General features: G+C 43.1%; 1 protein-coding gene across 1 annotated transcript in view; it reads right to left on the bottom strand.

The window, feature by feature from the left end:
- Positions 1 to 4,042: 4,042 nt before the first annotated feature.
- Positions 4,043 to 16,290, bottom strand: part of LOC135550710 (protein FAM222B-like) — a 76,130-nt gene continuing 63,882 nt past the window's right edge. Inside the window, exons 4-5 of the mRNA XM_064981762.1 lie at positions 7,826 to 11,384; positions 4,043 to 4,666 (exon numbers count right to left, since the gene is read on the bottom strand). Coding sequence (XP_064837834.1) covers positions 9,652 to 11,384 — 1,733 coding nt within the window. The 3' untranslated portion in view covers positions 4,043 to 4,666; positions 7,826 to 9,651. The remainder of the gene's footprint in view (positions 4,667 to 7,825; positions 11,385 to 16,290) is intronic.

Here is a 16,290-nt window from a genome sequence, read left to right on the forward strand (position 1 = left end):
GCCTGTCGTTTACAAATGGGAGAAAATTTATCATATACTGCTTTGACTTAGAATTTAAGGTATTTTGCCTGTAAAAACAATTGAGAAATGTTTATATGACCCTTTTACAAACAAGCCTATTTTTACCATATTCTTGCCTGCATACACCTTTTATACCTCCCGTGTGCACGATGACATGCCAGGGAAGAGTGGTTGTAGTGGTGTGCAGATGAGGGTGGTCATCTATTTTAATAAATCCATTGAGAATATACACAATCAAAAATAAATCCATTATTAATTAGTTTGGGAAGGTCCTAAGAAACATAAGACTAATACAATGTATTTTCAAAAGAAGGCTTTTGGGGTTGCTTATACATGACCGAGCAGAATTATAGGCCTACACTGAATTTAGGCTACATTATTGCACGGTCAATGTTTCTGATCACTGATAGATGAGACAACAAATAGATGAGCAAAACCACCTCCACTTTTTTTGTCCAGCCAGACAATTAACCAAATATACAGATGGAGATTTAGTGAAACAAAATCACATTGATTGATTAAGATAAATCACATGCCTTTGGTTGGGAGTAGGCCTCGGCTAGGTTACTAAGCGACCGAATAATCCACTTGTTAATCTACATAACATCCTGGCAAAATGCTCTGATCAGTGCTAATAAATGAGCCAAATAGACAAGATGATAATGAGCACCACTCGCCTCAATTTAGCTAACCTTTCCTCAGCCTAATATCCAAACAGAGATTCAGTGGAAAAAAAAAATGTGACATTGATTTATCAATACACCAAGCTTGTCTCAATGCAGAGCAAAACGGGGCTGAAATAGTTGACCACACACAGGTAGTTTATTGCTTCTATCAAATGTATTATAAATATTGGATGACTTTGGGGTTTCAGTAAGCAACAATTTAATGCCTTCAACTGCATTAGCCTTCTTTATTCCAATATGTTTTGTCATTCAGTGATATTTATTCCCACATTAATTCTTTATGGATCCACCCACTTGTGGTTAAGAAAACAGTGCATGTGGTGGGTTCTGCAAAGAGATGGGTGATGATAGTAGTATGTGATGGGTGATGATAGTAGTATGTGATGGGTGATGATAGTAGTATGTGATGGGTGATGATAGTAGTATGTGATGGGTGATGATAGTTGTATGTGATGGGTGATGATAGTAGTAGATGGTGATGATAGTAGTGTGTGATGGGTGATGATAGTAGTATGAGATGGGTGATGATTGATGGGTGATGATAGTAGTATTTGATGGGTGATGATAGTAGTATTTGATGGGTGATGATCGTAGTATGTGATGGGTGATGATAGTAGTATGAGATGGGTGATGATAGTAGTATGTGATGGGTGATGATCGTAGTATGTGATGGGTGATGATAGTAGTATGAGATGGGTGATGATAGTAGGATGATAGTAGTATCTGATGGGTGATGATCGTAGTATGTGATGGGTCATGATAGTAGTATGAGATGGGTGATGATCACGGGGGAGGCACTAGTAATGTCTGCATTTTTCAGTTTGGGTATTTGTTTCAAGTGTATTAGTCTATAAATAAATTTCTTTGGCAAAATTGTCATCTCTCCCATGTCTTATTCAACTAGTACTTGTTCTGAAATGTTTATTGCTTGCCTACATTTTACTCCCTCCTATGTTTAATATAACACGCATACATTAATTATTAATTTTGGGTTGCCTATCCTGATGTGAAGTTTGTTCTATAGAAAGTATTTGATGCGTGCCACAGAAAGTATTTGACTCTAGTGACAAAATTAAGGAAATTAGAATGCGGGTAGGATTTCGGCACGGCCATTTTCTTGTGTGCCGAAACTGGGTAGCTATTTGATTAGATATTCAGTAGTCTTAATGACAAAGCAAAAACAGGCTTTTAGAAATGTCTAAAAACTGAAAAATAGTATTCAGACCCTTTACTCAGTACTTTGCTGAAGCACTTTTGGCAGCGATGACAGCCTCAAGTCTTCTTGAGTATGACACTACAAGCTTGGCACACCTGTATTTGGGGAGTTTCTCCTATTAATATCTGCAGATCCTCTCAACCTCTGTCGGATGGGGAGCGTCGCTGCACAGCTATTTTCAGGTCTCTCCAGAGATGTTCAATTGGGAATAAGTCCTGGCTCTGGTTGGTCCACTCAAGGGCATTCAGAGACCTGTCCCGAAGCCACTCCTGCATTGTCTTGGCTGTGTGCTTATGGTCATTGTTCTGTTGGAAGGTGAACCTTTACCCCAGTCTGAGCTCCTGAGCGCTCTGGAAGATTTTCATCAAGGATCTCTCTATACTTTGCTCCGTTCATCTTTGCCTCGATCCTGACTAGTCTCCCAGTCTCTGCCGCTGAAACACATATCCACAGCATGATGCTGCTACCACCATGCTTTACCGTAGGGATGGTGCCAGGTTTCCTCCAGACGTGAAGCTTGGCATTCAGGCCAAAGACATCAATCTTGGTCTCAGAGAATGTTGTTTTCATAGTCTGAGAGTCCTTTAGGTGCCTTTTGGCAAACTCCAAGCGGTCTGTCCTATGTCTTTTACTGAGGAGTGGCTTTGTCTGGCCACTCTACAATAAAGGCCTGATTGGTGGAGTGCATAGGGAGTTCAGTCCCAGGGCTGTGAGCGTTGTGGTGAGCTTAAAAGGGCACTGTGGTATTGAAGGTCAAGCTGTAGTTGCTAAAAATATGCATTCCTCTTGTCCAGATGGGTGAGGTCAGTGTGCAGTGCAATGGCGTCGTCCGTGGATCTGTCAGGGATCTTGAGAATTTAAGAAAATTTGGCAGGTGCACAGTGCACTGTTCGGATGCTGTTATTATTATTTTGGATAAACGTGCAAAGATAATCTGCTTTTTGAAGGGATTTGTTTGACAATCAGACGAAAACGTCATAACTGGTTGTGTTCATGGCACATTTTTATTTTTTTATTTTACCTTTATTTAACTAGGCAAGTCAGTTAAGAACAAATTCACAAAAAATATTTTCAATGACGGCCAAGGAAGAGTTGGGTTAACAGCCTGTTCAGGGGTAGAACGACAGATTTGTACCTTGTCAGCTTGGGGGTTTGAACTTGCAACCTTCCGGTTACTAGTCCAACGCTCTAACCACTAGGCTACCCTGCCACCCAACATTCAAAGGGAATACAGTTTTACAGTTAAATTACATGTCTTTACTATAAAAGCCTCAGACTGGCCTATGCCTGGGGCCTTCAAATCAAGTCCACCACTATAATGTAGACAAAGTCATCTTTCTTGATTATATGAGCCCGGTTTATACCTGGTTCTAACATGCGTCCTTTGTCTTGATCTTGTCCACATTCTAACAGCATACTTAAATGATTATCGATAAATCAATGACTCATTCTGGCCAGTTCGGTGAACTGTCTCAATGAAAACGCTACATAAATAAGCATTTTCAAAGTTCAGTGATAGGTCACAGAATAATATCCCTGTTGCTATTGATGATTCAACCCCTGCCTTGCTCAAATCTCTCAAGAGCGATAGTGTCTGAACTGAACCCAGAAAGCGGTCGGTCAGTACCCCCCACTGTGCTCTCTTTAAAGAACTCCTGCCAGACAAATCAAAGCCAGTGTGACCTGCAGATTTCTCGATTTCACAGCTTGCTCTGGCTACGTGACTTCCTGTCGCTATTTTACACCGGATCGCTTTGATACAGTAGGAAAGCGGTCAAAGCACTGAATGAAATTGGTGCAATCATCGCTTTGTATACCAGTGGTCGCGGTTAAAACGGCAATGTGAGGCACAAGGAGTGTAGGCCTATGTACTGTATAGCCTCCTGAATCAAATCAAACTGATTTATATCACCCTTCTTACATCAGCTGATATCTCAAAGTGCTATACAGAAACCCAGCCTAAAACCCCAAACTGCAAGCAATGCAGGTGTAGAAGCACGATTAATCATGGATTGATTAGACTTCCTAACTAGGTCCAATTGCAGAAACTGTTAAATTAGGTTTCTGTTCCTGATTGATGTGGAGATGAGGTGCTACCTAAAAATCAATGACTGTGTGATGATGATGTAGGTAAAGCTTTATTTCACACACAGTACTGTTGAAATTAAATCTCAGGGACTCAAATGGAGAAAAAAAAACTTGCAATACTGTCTGATCTAAAGAAATAATTCAAGCACTCAGGGGGTAACCCATGCAGATTTGTAGGGCAATGAGCAGACAGGTATATGTTTTGGAGACAAACATAAGGTGGAAGAATGTCCAATTTCCTCCATCTGTTCTCATTGAGTAAAAGGTTGTGAGCATATGTATTTCAAATACTCATATTTGCAATTTCTGTACGACTCATCAAATAGGAGAAACGGCATTTGGGCATCAAAAGAACAGGACATCCATAAAACACATTTCTAAGCATAAATTAGAACTTTATTTTATTATTACAATATTACAAAAAGTGTAGCACAACTCACTCTCTCGCCTTTTTATCTTTCGTACAGCCACAGAGTGACATGTAAAAGAAAGACTTACTAAGCCTTCCTCGATTTCACAGCAACAGTAAAGGAAACAAAGACAACAATTTTTTAAACAACAAGTAAATCAAGTATAATAAACAAGTCACAACTGAAGCTTTGAAACTGGGGGGGGAAATGGTTTGTTTACAGCCCAGTAACTACACATACAGTGCCTTGCAGAAGTATTCAGACCCCTTGGATTTCTTCACATTTTGTGTTACAAAGTGGGATTAAAATGGATTTGTTCTCTTTTTTCTTCCAACAATCTACTCAAAATTCTCTGTGGTGCCAAAGTGGAAGAAAAATGAAGCCCCTTTGCTCAGGCAAGCCTAAATTAGTTCAGGATAAAGAAAAAAAAAATCGGATAAAAAAAAAAAAATCACATCATTACATTGACTCTGTGTGAAATACTAGGGGTTGACATGATCTTTAAATGACTAACCCCTCCACTTTCCCCCAGTGCCTTTGGAAAGTATTCAGACCCCTCGACTTTTTCCATATTTTGTTACGTTACAGCCTTATTCTAAAGTGGATTAAATAAAAACAATTCCCCAGAAATTGAGACACAATACACCATAATGACGACGCGGAAAAAGGTTTCAACATTTATTACAATTAAAAACAGAAATATCTTATTTACATAAGTATTCAGACCTTTTGCTATGAGCTCAGGTGCATCCGGTTTCAATTGATCATCCTTGAGATGTTTCTACAACTTGATTAGTCCACCTGTGGTAAATTCAAATGATTGGAAAGGCCCACATCTGCCTATATAAAAGGTCCCAGAGTTGACAGCGCAAAAATCAAGTCATCTGGTTGAAGGAATTGTCCGTAGATCTCCAAGACAGGATTGTGTCGAGGCACAGATCTGAGGAAGAGTACCAAAAAATGTCTGCAGCATTGAAGGTCCCCAAGAACACAGTGGCCTGCCTCCACCATTCTCAATTGGAAGAATTTTGGAACCACCAAGACTCTTCCTAGAGCTGTCCGCCCGGCCAAACTGAGCAATCGGGGGAGAAGGGCTTTGGTCAGGGAGGTGACCAAGAACCCGATGGTCACTCTGACAGAGCTAGAGTTCCTCTGTGGAGATGGGAGAACCTTCCAGAAGGACAAACATCTCTGCAGCACTCCACCAATCAGGCCTTTATGGTAGAGTGGCCAGACTGAAGTCGTTCCTCAGTAAAAGGCATGACAGCCCACTTGGAGTTTGCCAAAAAGGCACCTAAAGGACTCTCAGACCATTAGAAACAAGATTCTCTGGTCTGATGAAACCAAGATTGAACCCTTTGGCCTGAATGCCAAGCATCACGTCTGGAAGAAACTTGGTAACATTCCTATGGTGAGGCATGGTGGTGGCAGCATCATGCTGTGGGGATGTTTTCAGTGGCCCAGTCAGAGCCTGGATTTGAACATCTCTGAAGAGATCTGAAAATAGCTGTGCAGCAATGCTCCCCATCCAACCTGACAGAGAAGATCTGCAGAGAAGAATGGGAGAAACTCCCCAAATACAGGTGTGCCAAGCTTGTAGTGTCATATCCAAGAAGACTCAATGCTGTAATCACTGACAAAGGTGCTTCAACAAAGTACTGAGTAAAGGGTCTGAATACTTACGTAAATGTGATATCCATTTTTTTGGATGAGCGAAAATGTCTAAAAACCCTGTTTTTTCTTTGGCATTATGGGGTAGTGTGTGTACATTGATGAGGTGGAAAACATTTGTTTTAATCAATTTTAGAATAAGGCTGTAACGTAACAAAATGTGGAAAAAGTCAAGGGTTCTGAATATATTTTTTAAGGTCCCTCAGTCGAGTATTGAATTTCAAGCACAGATTCAACTAAAAAGAGCAGGGGGCTTTTCGATAGCCTCACAAACAAGGACAGTAATTGGTAGATGGGTAACAATAACAAAATCAGACATTGTATATCTCGCTAAGCATGGTAAAGTTAATAATTATGGATTAAACCACCCAGACACATCAAAGATACAGTGAACTGAGCTGCAGGAGAGGAATGAAACTGCTCAGGGATGTTACCATGAGGCCATTAGTGATTTTAAAAACAGTTTGATGGCTGTGATGGGAGAAAACTGACGATGGATCAATAACTTTGTAGTGATGCCACAATGACTTAAAAGACAGAGTGAAAATAATACATATATACTGAATAGAAATATTGTGAAACATTCATCTTGTGTGCGCACCAAGGCAAAGCAAAAAAGCTGAAGAAAAAAAACAACACAGCAAAGAATATACTCTTTGGCCTAAATGCAAAGTCTTATGTTTGGGGCAAATCCAACAGCACAGCGCTGAGTAACTGCCTCCTTATTTCCAAGCAAGGTGGTGGCTGCATCATGGTATGGGTATGCTTGACATCAGCGCATACTGGGGAGTTTTTCAGGATAAAAAAAATGGGATGGAGCCAAGCACAGGCAAAATCCTGGAGGAAAAGCTACTTCAGTCTGCTTTACACCAGATACTGGGAGAGGAATTCACCTTTAAGCAGGACAATAACTTATAACAATAGGCCAAATGTACACGAGCTGTTTACCAAGACGACAGAGAATGTTCCTGAGTGGGCAAGTTACAGTTTTGACTTAAATATGACTGAAAATCTATGAAAAAGACTGTCTAAAAATTGCTATCTAGCCATGATCCCCAACATCTTGACAGAGATTGACGAATTATGAAAAGAATAATGGGCTAATTAAGCAATAACGCCCGAGGGGGTTTGGTATATAGCCAATATACCACGGCTAAGGGCTGTTCTCAACCACGACACAACGCAGAGTGCCTGGATACAGCCCTTAGCCGTGGTATATTGGCAATATACCACAAAACCCCAAGGTGCCTTATTGCCATTATAAACTGGTTACCAGTGTAATTAGAGCTGTAAAAAATGTTTTGGGTCATACCCGTGGTATACAGTTTGATATACCGCAGCTTTCAGATAATCATCATTCAGGGCTCTAACCACCAGTTTATAATATTGCACAATATAGGTGTAAACCTCAGAGACCTACCCAAGAAGACTCAGCTGTAATCGCTACGAAGGTGTTTCTAACATGTATTGACTCAGGGAGATGAATACTTATGCAACGACTATATTTAAGTCATTTAATTTCTATTAATCTTAGACTTTGACAGGGTATTTTGCATAGATTGTTGAAAAAAATGAACAATTGAATCCATTTTAATCCCACTTTGTAACACAATCAAATTTGAAGAAATCCAAGGAGAATGAACACTTTTGCAAGGCACTGTAGGATTAAAATATAATTACAAAATATAACTAATTCTTGTTTTCATAATTAAGAAGAATCTCTAAGAAATTGCCTTTCCTGTTCAACAAAAACTCCCATAAAAATAAAAGGCAAATTAACAAACAGAAATTGCGGGTCCTCTGTATGTATCCTTGCAATCGTCATTCTCATAATCATCATTTTGGGTTTTTGTTATAACCATGCATGTTTTCAAAGGAAAGTCCAAGGACCAAATACTTAAGGCTTTAAGGGCTGTTAGGGAAGGAGGCGAACAGAAAGTGGAGGTCAGTGTGCCCACCACTCTCACGTACAGACACACACTCACATCTGCATACATACAAAACGCACATGCACACACGGCTATGCTCAACCTGCATCAGCAGGCATCATTCTCACACAATCATTACACTTTAAAAAGTTACAGTAGTATAGTAGGTAAGCCAGTGTAAAATAAAATAAACAACGCATTTGCTGTTTCACTTAAGTTAGTCAATTTCCTTAAACTCCAAGTGATCTTGCAAGTGATCAATTTGGTATTTTCAGCAGACTTCATACCAGAATCAGTAGTTAGCTTTAGTGATAGCTTTAGTGATTAAAAAGTTAGCTTTAGTGATTAAAAACAAAATACACTCAGGATCAAAACTCTAATTTGGTTCATAGTTAGTTTCTAAAACAACATTATATTAGTAACAATTATATTTATTTCACTCCAGTAGATAGCAGGACTAAACCTAACTAGCCCACTGCCTTCACTAAACAACTGCCAAACAGAACATCGCATTTCAACAATTCAAGTAGTTGTTTTCGGGTTCACGAAAAATGATAGGAAACATAAAATTACATCTTTTAAAATAAGGTTTCCTTGTCAATTATGTGATTTTGGCCATTTAAGGCGTCAGACAGAATTAATTATTTTTTTCACTCCATTAAAATAAAAATATATTAATCCACAATCATGTTGCCAATCTCAATTGGCATTGGTGACAAATGGTTTGTAACAGACACCTGAATTCATTGCAGCATTTTGAGCAAGAGCGCGTTGGTCAGCTCCCCCAGTCAGTCCCCACGTATGTTGCTCCCTGCTGGATCTAGATGTCTACACTGTCTATACAGTATATATCTATGCTCTGTACAAACATCAACCTGATTAGATTAGATACTTTGATGATAGCGAGGAATCAACATTGACCAGTGACCTGATTCAGAAAACAGTGCTATTTCACAAATAAATACATTTCTAAAGAAAGAAAAAGCCTCTTTGTACATGTGTCTCCGTCTGTCCTTTGTAGTGTCCAGTGACTGATAGTTTCAGTTTCACACTGAACCATTCATTATCTCGTCTGCAAGGTGATTTCAAGAAGTTTTTAATCTTGATGTCACTACAAGTTTCAGAAGTAAATGCAAAAAGGGAACATTAGCCACTTGTCCAAAAAAACAAATCGCAGAGGAGAAATCCCCACACGACTCAGTAAAAACAAACAAATGAATGTTTTTACTTTCCTCCATGAAGCGTCAATGAGTTTTCATCCATCCTCTGCAGAAATTGAAGGAATGACAGATCTGAAGTAAAAATAACTCTCTATCCTTAGATCCAGGCACACTGATAGACAGGTAGGATGGAAAAAAGGTAGGGAATGATGACAATCACATAAGAAACGCTCTCTAGAGGGTGCCTAGTGAAAGCACTCATTTACAAAATCAACTGATCACTTGCAAGATAGACTCCAAGAAAAAGAAAAACCAACACTGCTCTTTATTATATATTAATTTGTCCTCTTTTTAATGTTAGCGGAAATTTTTACTTAATTTATTAATTTAATTATATTTCATATTTTTCCTTTAAGACTAAAAGAAGGTTTTCGATAACTGCTGTGTAGACAAGACCGGCCGTAGCTTATTTTATCTGTACCCTGGGTGCTGGATGTGAGCGGTTCTGCCGTCCCCGGGGCCAACTTCGGGCCCCACCCTGTTCATGGGAGGCCTGTGCATCTTTCCCATCAGCCCCAGATTGTGATCTCGGAAGCAGGGCGTCTGGAAGTCCCCGCCCAAGTAATCTGCCGTTTGCACCAGACTAGTCTGGCCGGAGGAGGAGGAGCTCGCCCCGGGCCTGTAATGGCCTCCCCCAGGGGGCCCACTGCAGTCTAGGGTGGTGGAGCCCCCTGGGGGCCCACCATGGAATGGCATGGACAGGTCCTGAGACCCGGAGCTGTCGCTGTTGGGCGTTGGCAGGATACTGCTGTTCCACACAGCGTGTTGTTGGAAATAGTGGCCACCACTGGTGTAGTGGGCCAGTGGACCCCCAGGCATGCCATTGTTGTTGTTGGGGGGAGAGGGGGTGGGCTTCTCTATAGGAGGCTTCAGGCTGTATGGCTGGCCCACACACAGCTCTGGGGGGTAGCCCATGTGAGAGGGGTGCTTGCAGGGGTGGCCCCCGCCATCTTGCTGCATGTGCTGTAGATGAGCCAACTGCTGCTGGTTCCAGCGCATCTGCTGTTGGTGATTATGTTGTTGATGCTGTTGTTGATGCTGTTGTTGCTGCTGCTGTTTGATATCATTGTGGTAAACAGGCATCATGTTAGAAGCAGCCATGTTGTTTTGGGGGTGAGAGGGGGCAGCAGCCTTGTTCGCAGGACACATGATGCAGTTGGGGTGTGGGGGCAGCCCGGGGGGACAGACGTTGGGGTGTGGGTGGCTGTGCATGGACAACCTGGAGCTGGCGTTGATGAGGAGGTTGCGGCTGATGGGGCTGGGGTTCGCGATCTGGCCCTCGCACATTGAGGTGGCCCCAGCCCCCTGGGCCCGGGCTTGGCAGAACTGGTTGATCTGGTGCACGATGCTGCTCAGGTCTGGCTGGCGGCCCTGGTTCAGGCCGGCGGCCATGGACAGAGGAATTGTTGAGGTAGAGACGGTCACGTTAGGCGGCGCGTCGGCGTCTGGCAGCTTTCGGCCCCCCTGATGGCCGGGAGGAGGCTGCCCCTGCTGCTGAAGGTTCTGTTGCTGCTGCTGTTGGAGCAGGAGAGTGGGGCCAGAGGGAGGCTGGGGGTGGCCCAGGGCTGGGGGGTGGGACAGAGTCTGGGCCCTGGGCAGACTCTGCTCTGGGTGCTGCTGGGGCATGGAGGGTGGGTGTCTGAGGACCTGGCACTGACCCTGCTGCTGGGAGTGAGTCTGTTGTAGAGTCTGAGGGTGAGTCTGGCTCCCAGGGTGAGGGTTCAGGCTCTGCCGGGGCATGCCCTGGCCTTGGGAAGGGGGGTGGTGTAGGTTTAAAGTGCTGGCCGAGGCGGCTGCTGCTGCGTATGGCCCTCCGGGGCCAGGGGGGTTCATGATCACCTCGGAGGGTTGCAGGCGTACCCGGCTGCCATCAAAGTCTTTGAGGATGCCCTTGATGACGGGCATCTTGATGATGGCAAGGAGGCCGGCCTTGGCGCTGGCCTGAGAGGGGGGGTAGGGGCTGTAGCGCTGGCAAGAGGTATCCAGCCCGTTGACTGTGCGGCGCACGTGGTTCCTCTGGGGGACCTTGACGCTGTTGGGGAAGATCTTAATGGTCAGGGGGTTGTTGGCAACCTTCTTAGCATAGGCATCCAATTCTGCAGGGGTTGGATATTGAGCGGATCTCATCCTCTGTGTAGTGTCCCCTGGGGTGACAGACAAAGACAGAGAGAGTGGGGGGGAGGGGGCAAAGAGGGGAAGCGAGAGAGAAACATGTTAACGCAGGTAAAAAGCAAAATGACAGGTTTCCCATCAGAAGAGCAGATGTGTGATAATCTTCTGAGTAGAACAGAACCTGACTGACTTCAACAACATTATCACGTTCCAAATCTCAGCGCTTCCTCTAACATGAAAAACAGCACAGTGTTCTCATCTCATATCTCACGGGGACACGAGCCACGTCCCCAATTGCATTTTATTCCCTTTATAGTGCAGTCTAAAGGGAATAAGGTGCCATTTTGGATGCACAGAGAGTTCTTGCCTGGATTCCCCTGCAAGCAACACACTCTTCAAATTCACATTCCATACCAAACCTTCTCTGCTATGCAATCTGGTTTCAGAGCCACGCTCAAGGTCCTAAACGATATCTTAACTGCCATCGATAAGAAACATTACTGTGCAGCCGTATTCATTGATCTGGCCAAGGCTTTCGACTCTGTCAATCACCACATCCTCATCGGCGGACTCGACAGCCTTGGTTTCTCAAATGATTGCTTCGCCTGGTTCACCAACTACTTCTCTGACAGACTTCAGTGTGTCAAATTGGAGGGTCTGCTGTCCGGACCTCTGGCAGTCTCTATGGGGGTGCTACAGGGTTTAATTCTTGGACCGACTCTCTTCTCTGTATACATCAATGATGTCGCTCTTGCCGCTGGTGAGTCTCTGATCCACCTCTACGCAGACGACACCATTCTGTATACTTCTGGACCTTCTTTGGACACTGTTAACAACCCTCCAGACGAGCTCCAATGCCATACAACTCTCCTTCCATGGCCTCCAATTGCTCTTAAATACAAGTAAAACTAAATGCATGCTCTTCAACCGATCGCTGCCTGCACCTGCCCGCCTGTCGAACATCACTACGTGGACAACTACAAATACCTAGGTGTCTGGTTAGACTGTAAACTATCCTTCCAGACCCACATCAAACATCTCCAATCCAAAGTTAAATCTAGAATTGGCTTCCTATTTCCCAACAAAGCATCCTTCACTCATGCTGCCAAACATACCCTTGTAAAACTGACCATCCTACCAATCCTCGACTTCGGCAATGTCATTTACAAAACAGCCTCCAATACCCTACTCAACAAATTGGATGCAGGCTATCACAGTGCAATCCGTTTTGTCACCAAAGCACCATATACTACCCACCATTGCGACCTGTATGCTCTCGTTGGCTGGCCCTCGCTTCATACTCGTCGCCAAACCCACTGGCTCAATGTCATCTACAAGACCCTGCTAGGTAAAGTCCCCCCTTACCTCAGCTCGCTGGTCACCATAGCAGCACCCACCTGTAGCACGCGCTCCAGCAGATATATCTCTCTAGTCACCCCCAAAAACATTTTTTTCTTTGGCCGCCTCTCCTTCCAGTTCTCTCCTGCCAATGACTGGAACGAACTACAAAAATCTCTGAAACTGGAAACACATCTCCCTCACTAGCTTTAAGCATCAACTGTCAGAGCAGCTCACAGATTACTGCACCTGTACATAGCCCACCTATAATTTAGCCCAAACAACTACCTCTTTCCCTACTGTATTTATTTTATTTATTTTGCTCCTTTGCACCCCATTATTTTTATTTCTACTTTGCACATTCTTTCACTGCAAATCTACCATTCCAGTGTTTTACTTGCTATATTGTATTTACTTTGCCACCATGGCCTTTTTTTGCCTTTACCTCCCTTATCTCACCTCATTTGCTCACATTGTATATAGACTTGTTTATACTGTATTATTGACTGTATGTTTGTTTTACTCCATGTGTAACTCTGTGTCGTTGTATGTGTCGAACTGCTTTGCTTTATCTTGGCCAGGTCGCAATTGTAAATGAGAACTTGTTCTCAACTTGCCTACCTGGTTAAATAAAGGTGAAATAAATCCCCCCCAAAATTCTGAAGTGCCATAGTAGGGGTTAAGGGATGTCAGTCATTCAGACGGTAACAGTGAGGTCAGTAGCTTCCGGCCACAATGGGGCCATACTTAAACATTTGCTTCGACCCAAGGTTTACAACTGAGTCTAAAATGGCTAGCTACTAGCTTTTCTTATAGCATAGTGGCTAATTGTGCCAGGTTGGCCTGAGGATGACCAGCTGAGCACATAATTACATCTGGTAACAGATTCCATATAGGCCAATTAAAATCATTGATGTTGTTGGACTTGATCCAACACTTTTTCACAAAAGTGTCCTTACCATAAGTCCACCGGCAACTTCTGATAATCAAAATAACTATCACAAGTTGTAACATGACTGCACAAACAGCTCACAGTGTAGAGCACTGAGTTCTTGACAATTGCTGCAACTTGCTGTGCAGGTTCGAATCCCCCACAGGATCTTTTTGTTTCTTCCTTTGAAATGTAGAATTACATTTATTGTGTTAGTGTGCTGAGAATGGAAGTACAGTCAACACCTTGAAAATGAAGGAGGCAGAGTGGTAAAGAGACAGAGAGAGAGAGAGTGGCGCAGCTCCATGACAGCAGACAGTAATCACACAACATCTTTGTGATCTCCGGAACACCACTGAGCCCTCTGACAGTCATTTGTTACAGCTGCTAAGCACCTCACTGGCTATATTTAACAATGCCCCAGTGTGTGTGCCGATGCTGTAGTGTGTGTGTGTGTGTGTGAGACTGATAAGGTGTGTATTTGACAGGTGTGTCTGTGTGTGTGTGTGTGTGTGTGTGTGTGTGTGTGTGTGTGTGTGTGTGTGTGCTTAGCATGTGTTAATGTGATTGCGTGTTTCAGTCACTCAATGACACCCATTTTCTTCCCCAACTATAGAAGTCAGTAATAATGTTATATTAGAGAAAGGGGCCTGCCTCCAGCCGTTGTGATCTGGACTGAGGAGAGGCTCTGTATCTGCAGCCTCACCAAGCATCCCCTCTCCAGGCTGAGCCCTGGGCCTCACAGACTCCCTGGCCCAGCCAGCCTGACCTAAACATACACACAGTCTGCATCCTAAATTGCACCCTATTCCCTATATAGTGCACTACTTATATTTTGTTTTTCTATTCAATAATTCTCTCTCATACAACATTCTTCTATTAAATACACGGGTTAAAAAAAAGAAAAGAAAGAAGGTAGTGTTTATTGGAGGGTGGCTAGTTCTGTCCTTCACTGGAATGATAACGGGTTCCCTTTTTAGCAGACTCATCTTCTAATGTCTTTCATCTAGCTGAAAGTCTCTTTCCATCTTCCTCTCCTCTACTCAGCCTCACAGGCAGCATGCAGAGTGAGTGGGCTAGGAAGAGAGCTGAGCTGTGAGGACAGGCATTGGCACGGCGGTGGCACAAGGAAGTCATGCCAACGGACTAATTCATCCTCTATTAGTGAGCAGGAAACAAAGGGTGTCAATGAGAGGGGCCGGGGTGGCATTGACGGGTGTGGGTGGGGGGTGACTAACTGCTCATTAATGCAGAGGTCTGAGCCAGGCGTTTGAGCTCAACACTCAATCATTGGCTGCTTAATTCCTTCTTCTGACTTAATGCCTGGGTAAGCAAACAGAGCACAGACACAACCGCAACGCCTGCCCGGCCACACCTTTGCAACGTTTGTTGCAGAGATTACTAATGACCTCCATAAGTCATCTCTCCATTCAATGACAGAAAGATCAAATCAAATCAAGTTAGCTAAACCGTACAATACTGTGTGTGCACTGTGCATGTGGCTACGGGCACATTTGTGTGACCTCCAGCTGAACAGATCCTTGGAGAGATGGATAGGAAAACTACTGAATACTCAGTAAGACACACACAGGTTCTTATTCAAACTACGGTTTTCACCGAAACAAGATTTAAACAGTAGGGAGGCCAAAGGCTCACGCTGTTTTAAATGAAAAATGTTTCACACACTAGCGGGATATTGAATCAGACATCAGAGCCATACAGCAATGACAATTAAGGCTTCCTTGTCCCTTTTTTCAATTTTACACTGCTCTCTCGGAGCGTTCCATAATGATAAGACAAGAGAGACTTAATTTCAACAGCAAGAGACTCGTTATGCTGACAGAGCGAACGTAGTCGCCATCTACTTCAGATCTCAGTATCTTCCCCTGCAGCCCCTTCGGTAAAGTAGTTACTGAGAGAGTAAAATGTTTCTGCCTGATCCATTTGCTTTACTTCTCTCTTATCTGTTCTGTAGAGGAACCGCGGGGCCATTTCCACTTTCCAGGCATTTGAGCTCTGACTCAGTCTGACAAAAAGCTGTTTCTGTGTGTTCCAGTATGTACTTGACCCACTCCACTCCTCTGCTCAGACAGCCCTTAACATTTCACAGGTATTGTGTGTGTGTGTGTGTGTGTGTGTGTGTGTTCTCATCTATTTAACATCTCTCCTCAGTCTCTCTCCCCCAATGATAAATAAAGATGCTGCCCTGGCCTGGACTCTTAATGGCAACCTGCTAGCTCGTAACTTTAAAGGACTCTCCCTTGTACACACACGCACAGAGGAAAAGGACAGGAAGGGACAGAGATTCTAATGAGGAAGAGGTAGACACTGCAGTGGCATCGTAGGCCTCCAGGCCTAGGAGATGGCTCCGTTTCTTTTAACTACGAGGAGACAATGTTGGATGAAAATATTTTTTGTTTATAGACTTTTTTTTAATGAAGATAGGATTTTTATTACAAACAGGAAGCATTATGATTGGATATAGGCCTATAACAGTTATTGATGAATATCGAATGTACATACATGTATTGGTTTGGATTATCCTTGTATACAATTGGGTGTATTATTTAGTCATTATATGTTTAAATTAATGATTAGAATATTCCACCCTGAAACTATATAATTGTATGTAATTGATTAGAATCATCAAATTATTATTAATGATGTGT

This window comes from Oncorhynchus masou, chromosome 12, assembly GCF_036934945.1.
Source record: "Oncorhynchus masou masou isolate Uvic2021 chromosome 12, UVic_Omas_1.1, whole genome shotgun sequence".
Taxonomy (NCBI): domain Eukaryota; kingdom Metazoa; phylum Chordata; class Actinopteri; order Salmoniformes; family Salmonidae; genus Oncorhynchus; species Oncorhynchus masou.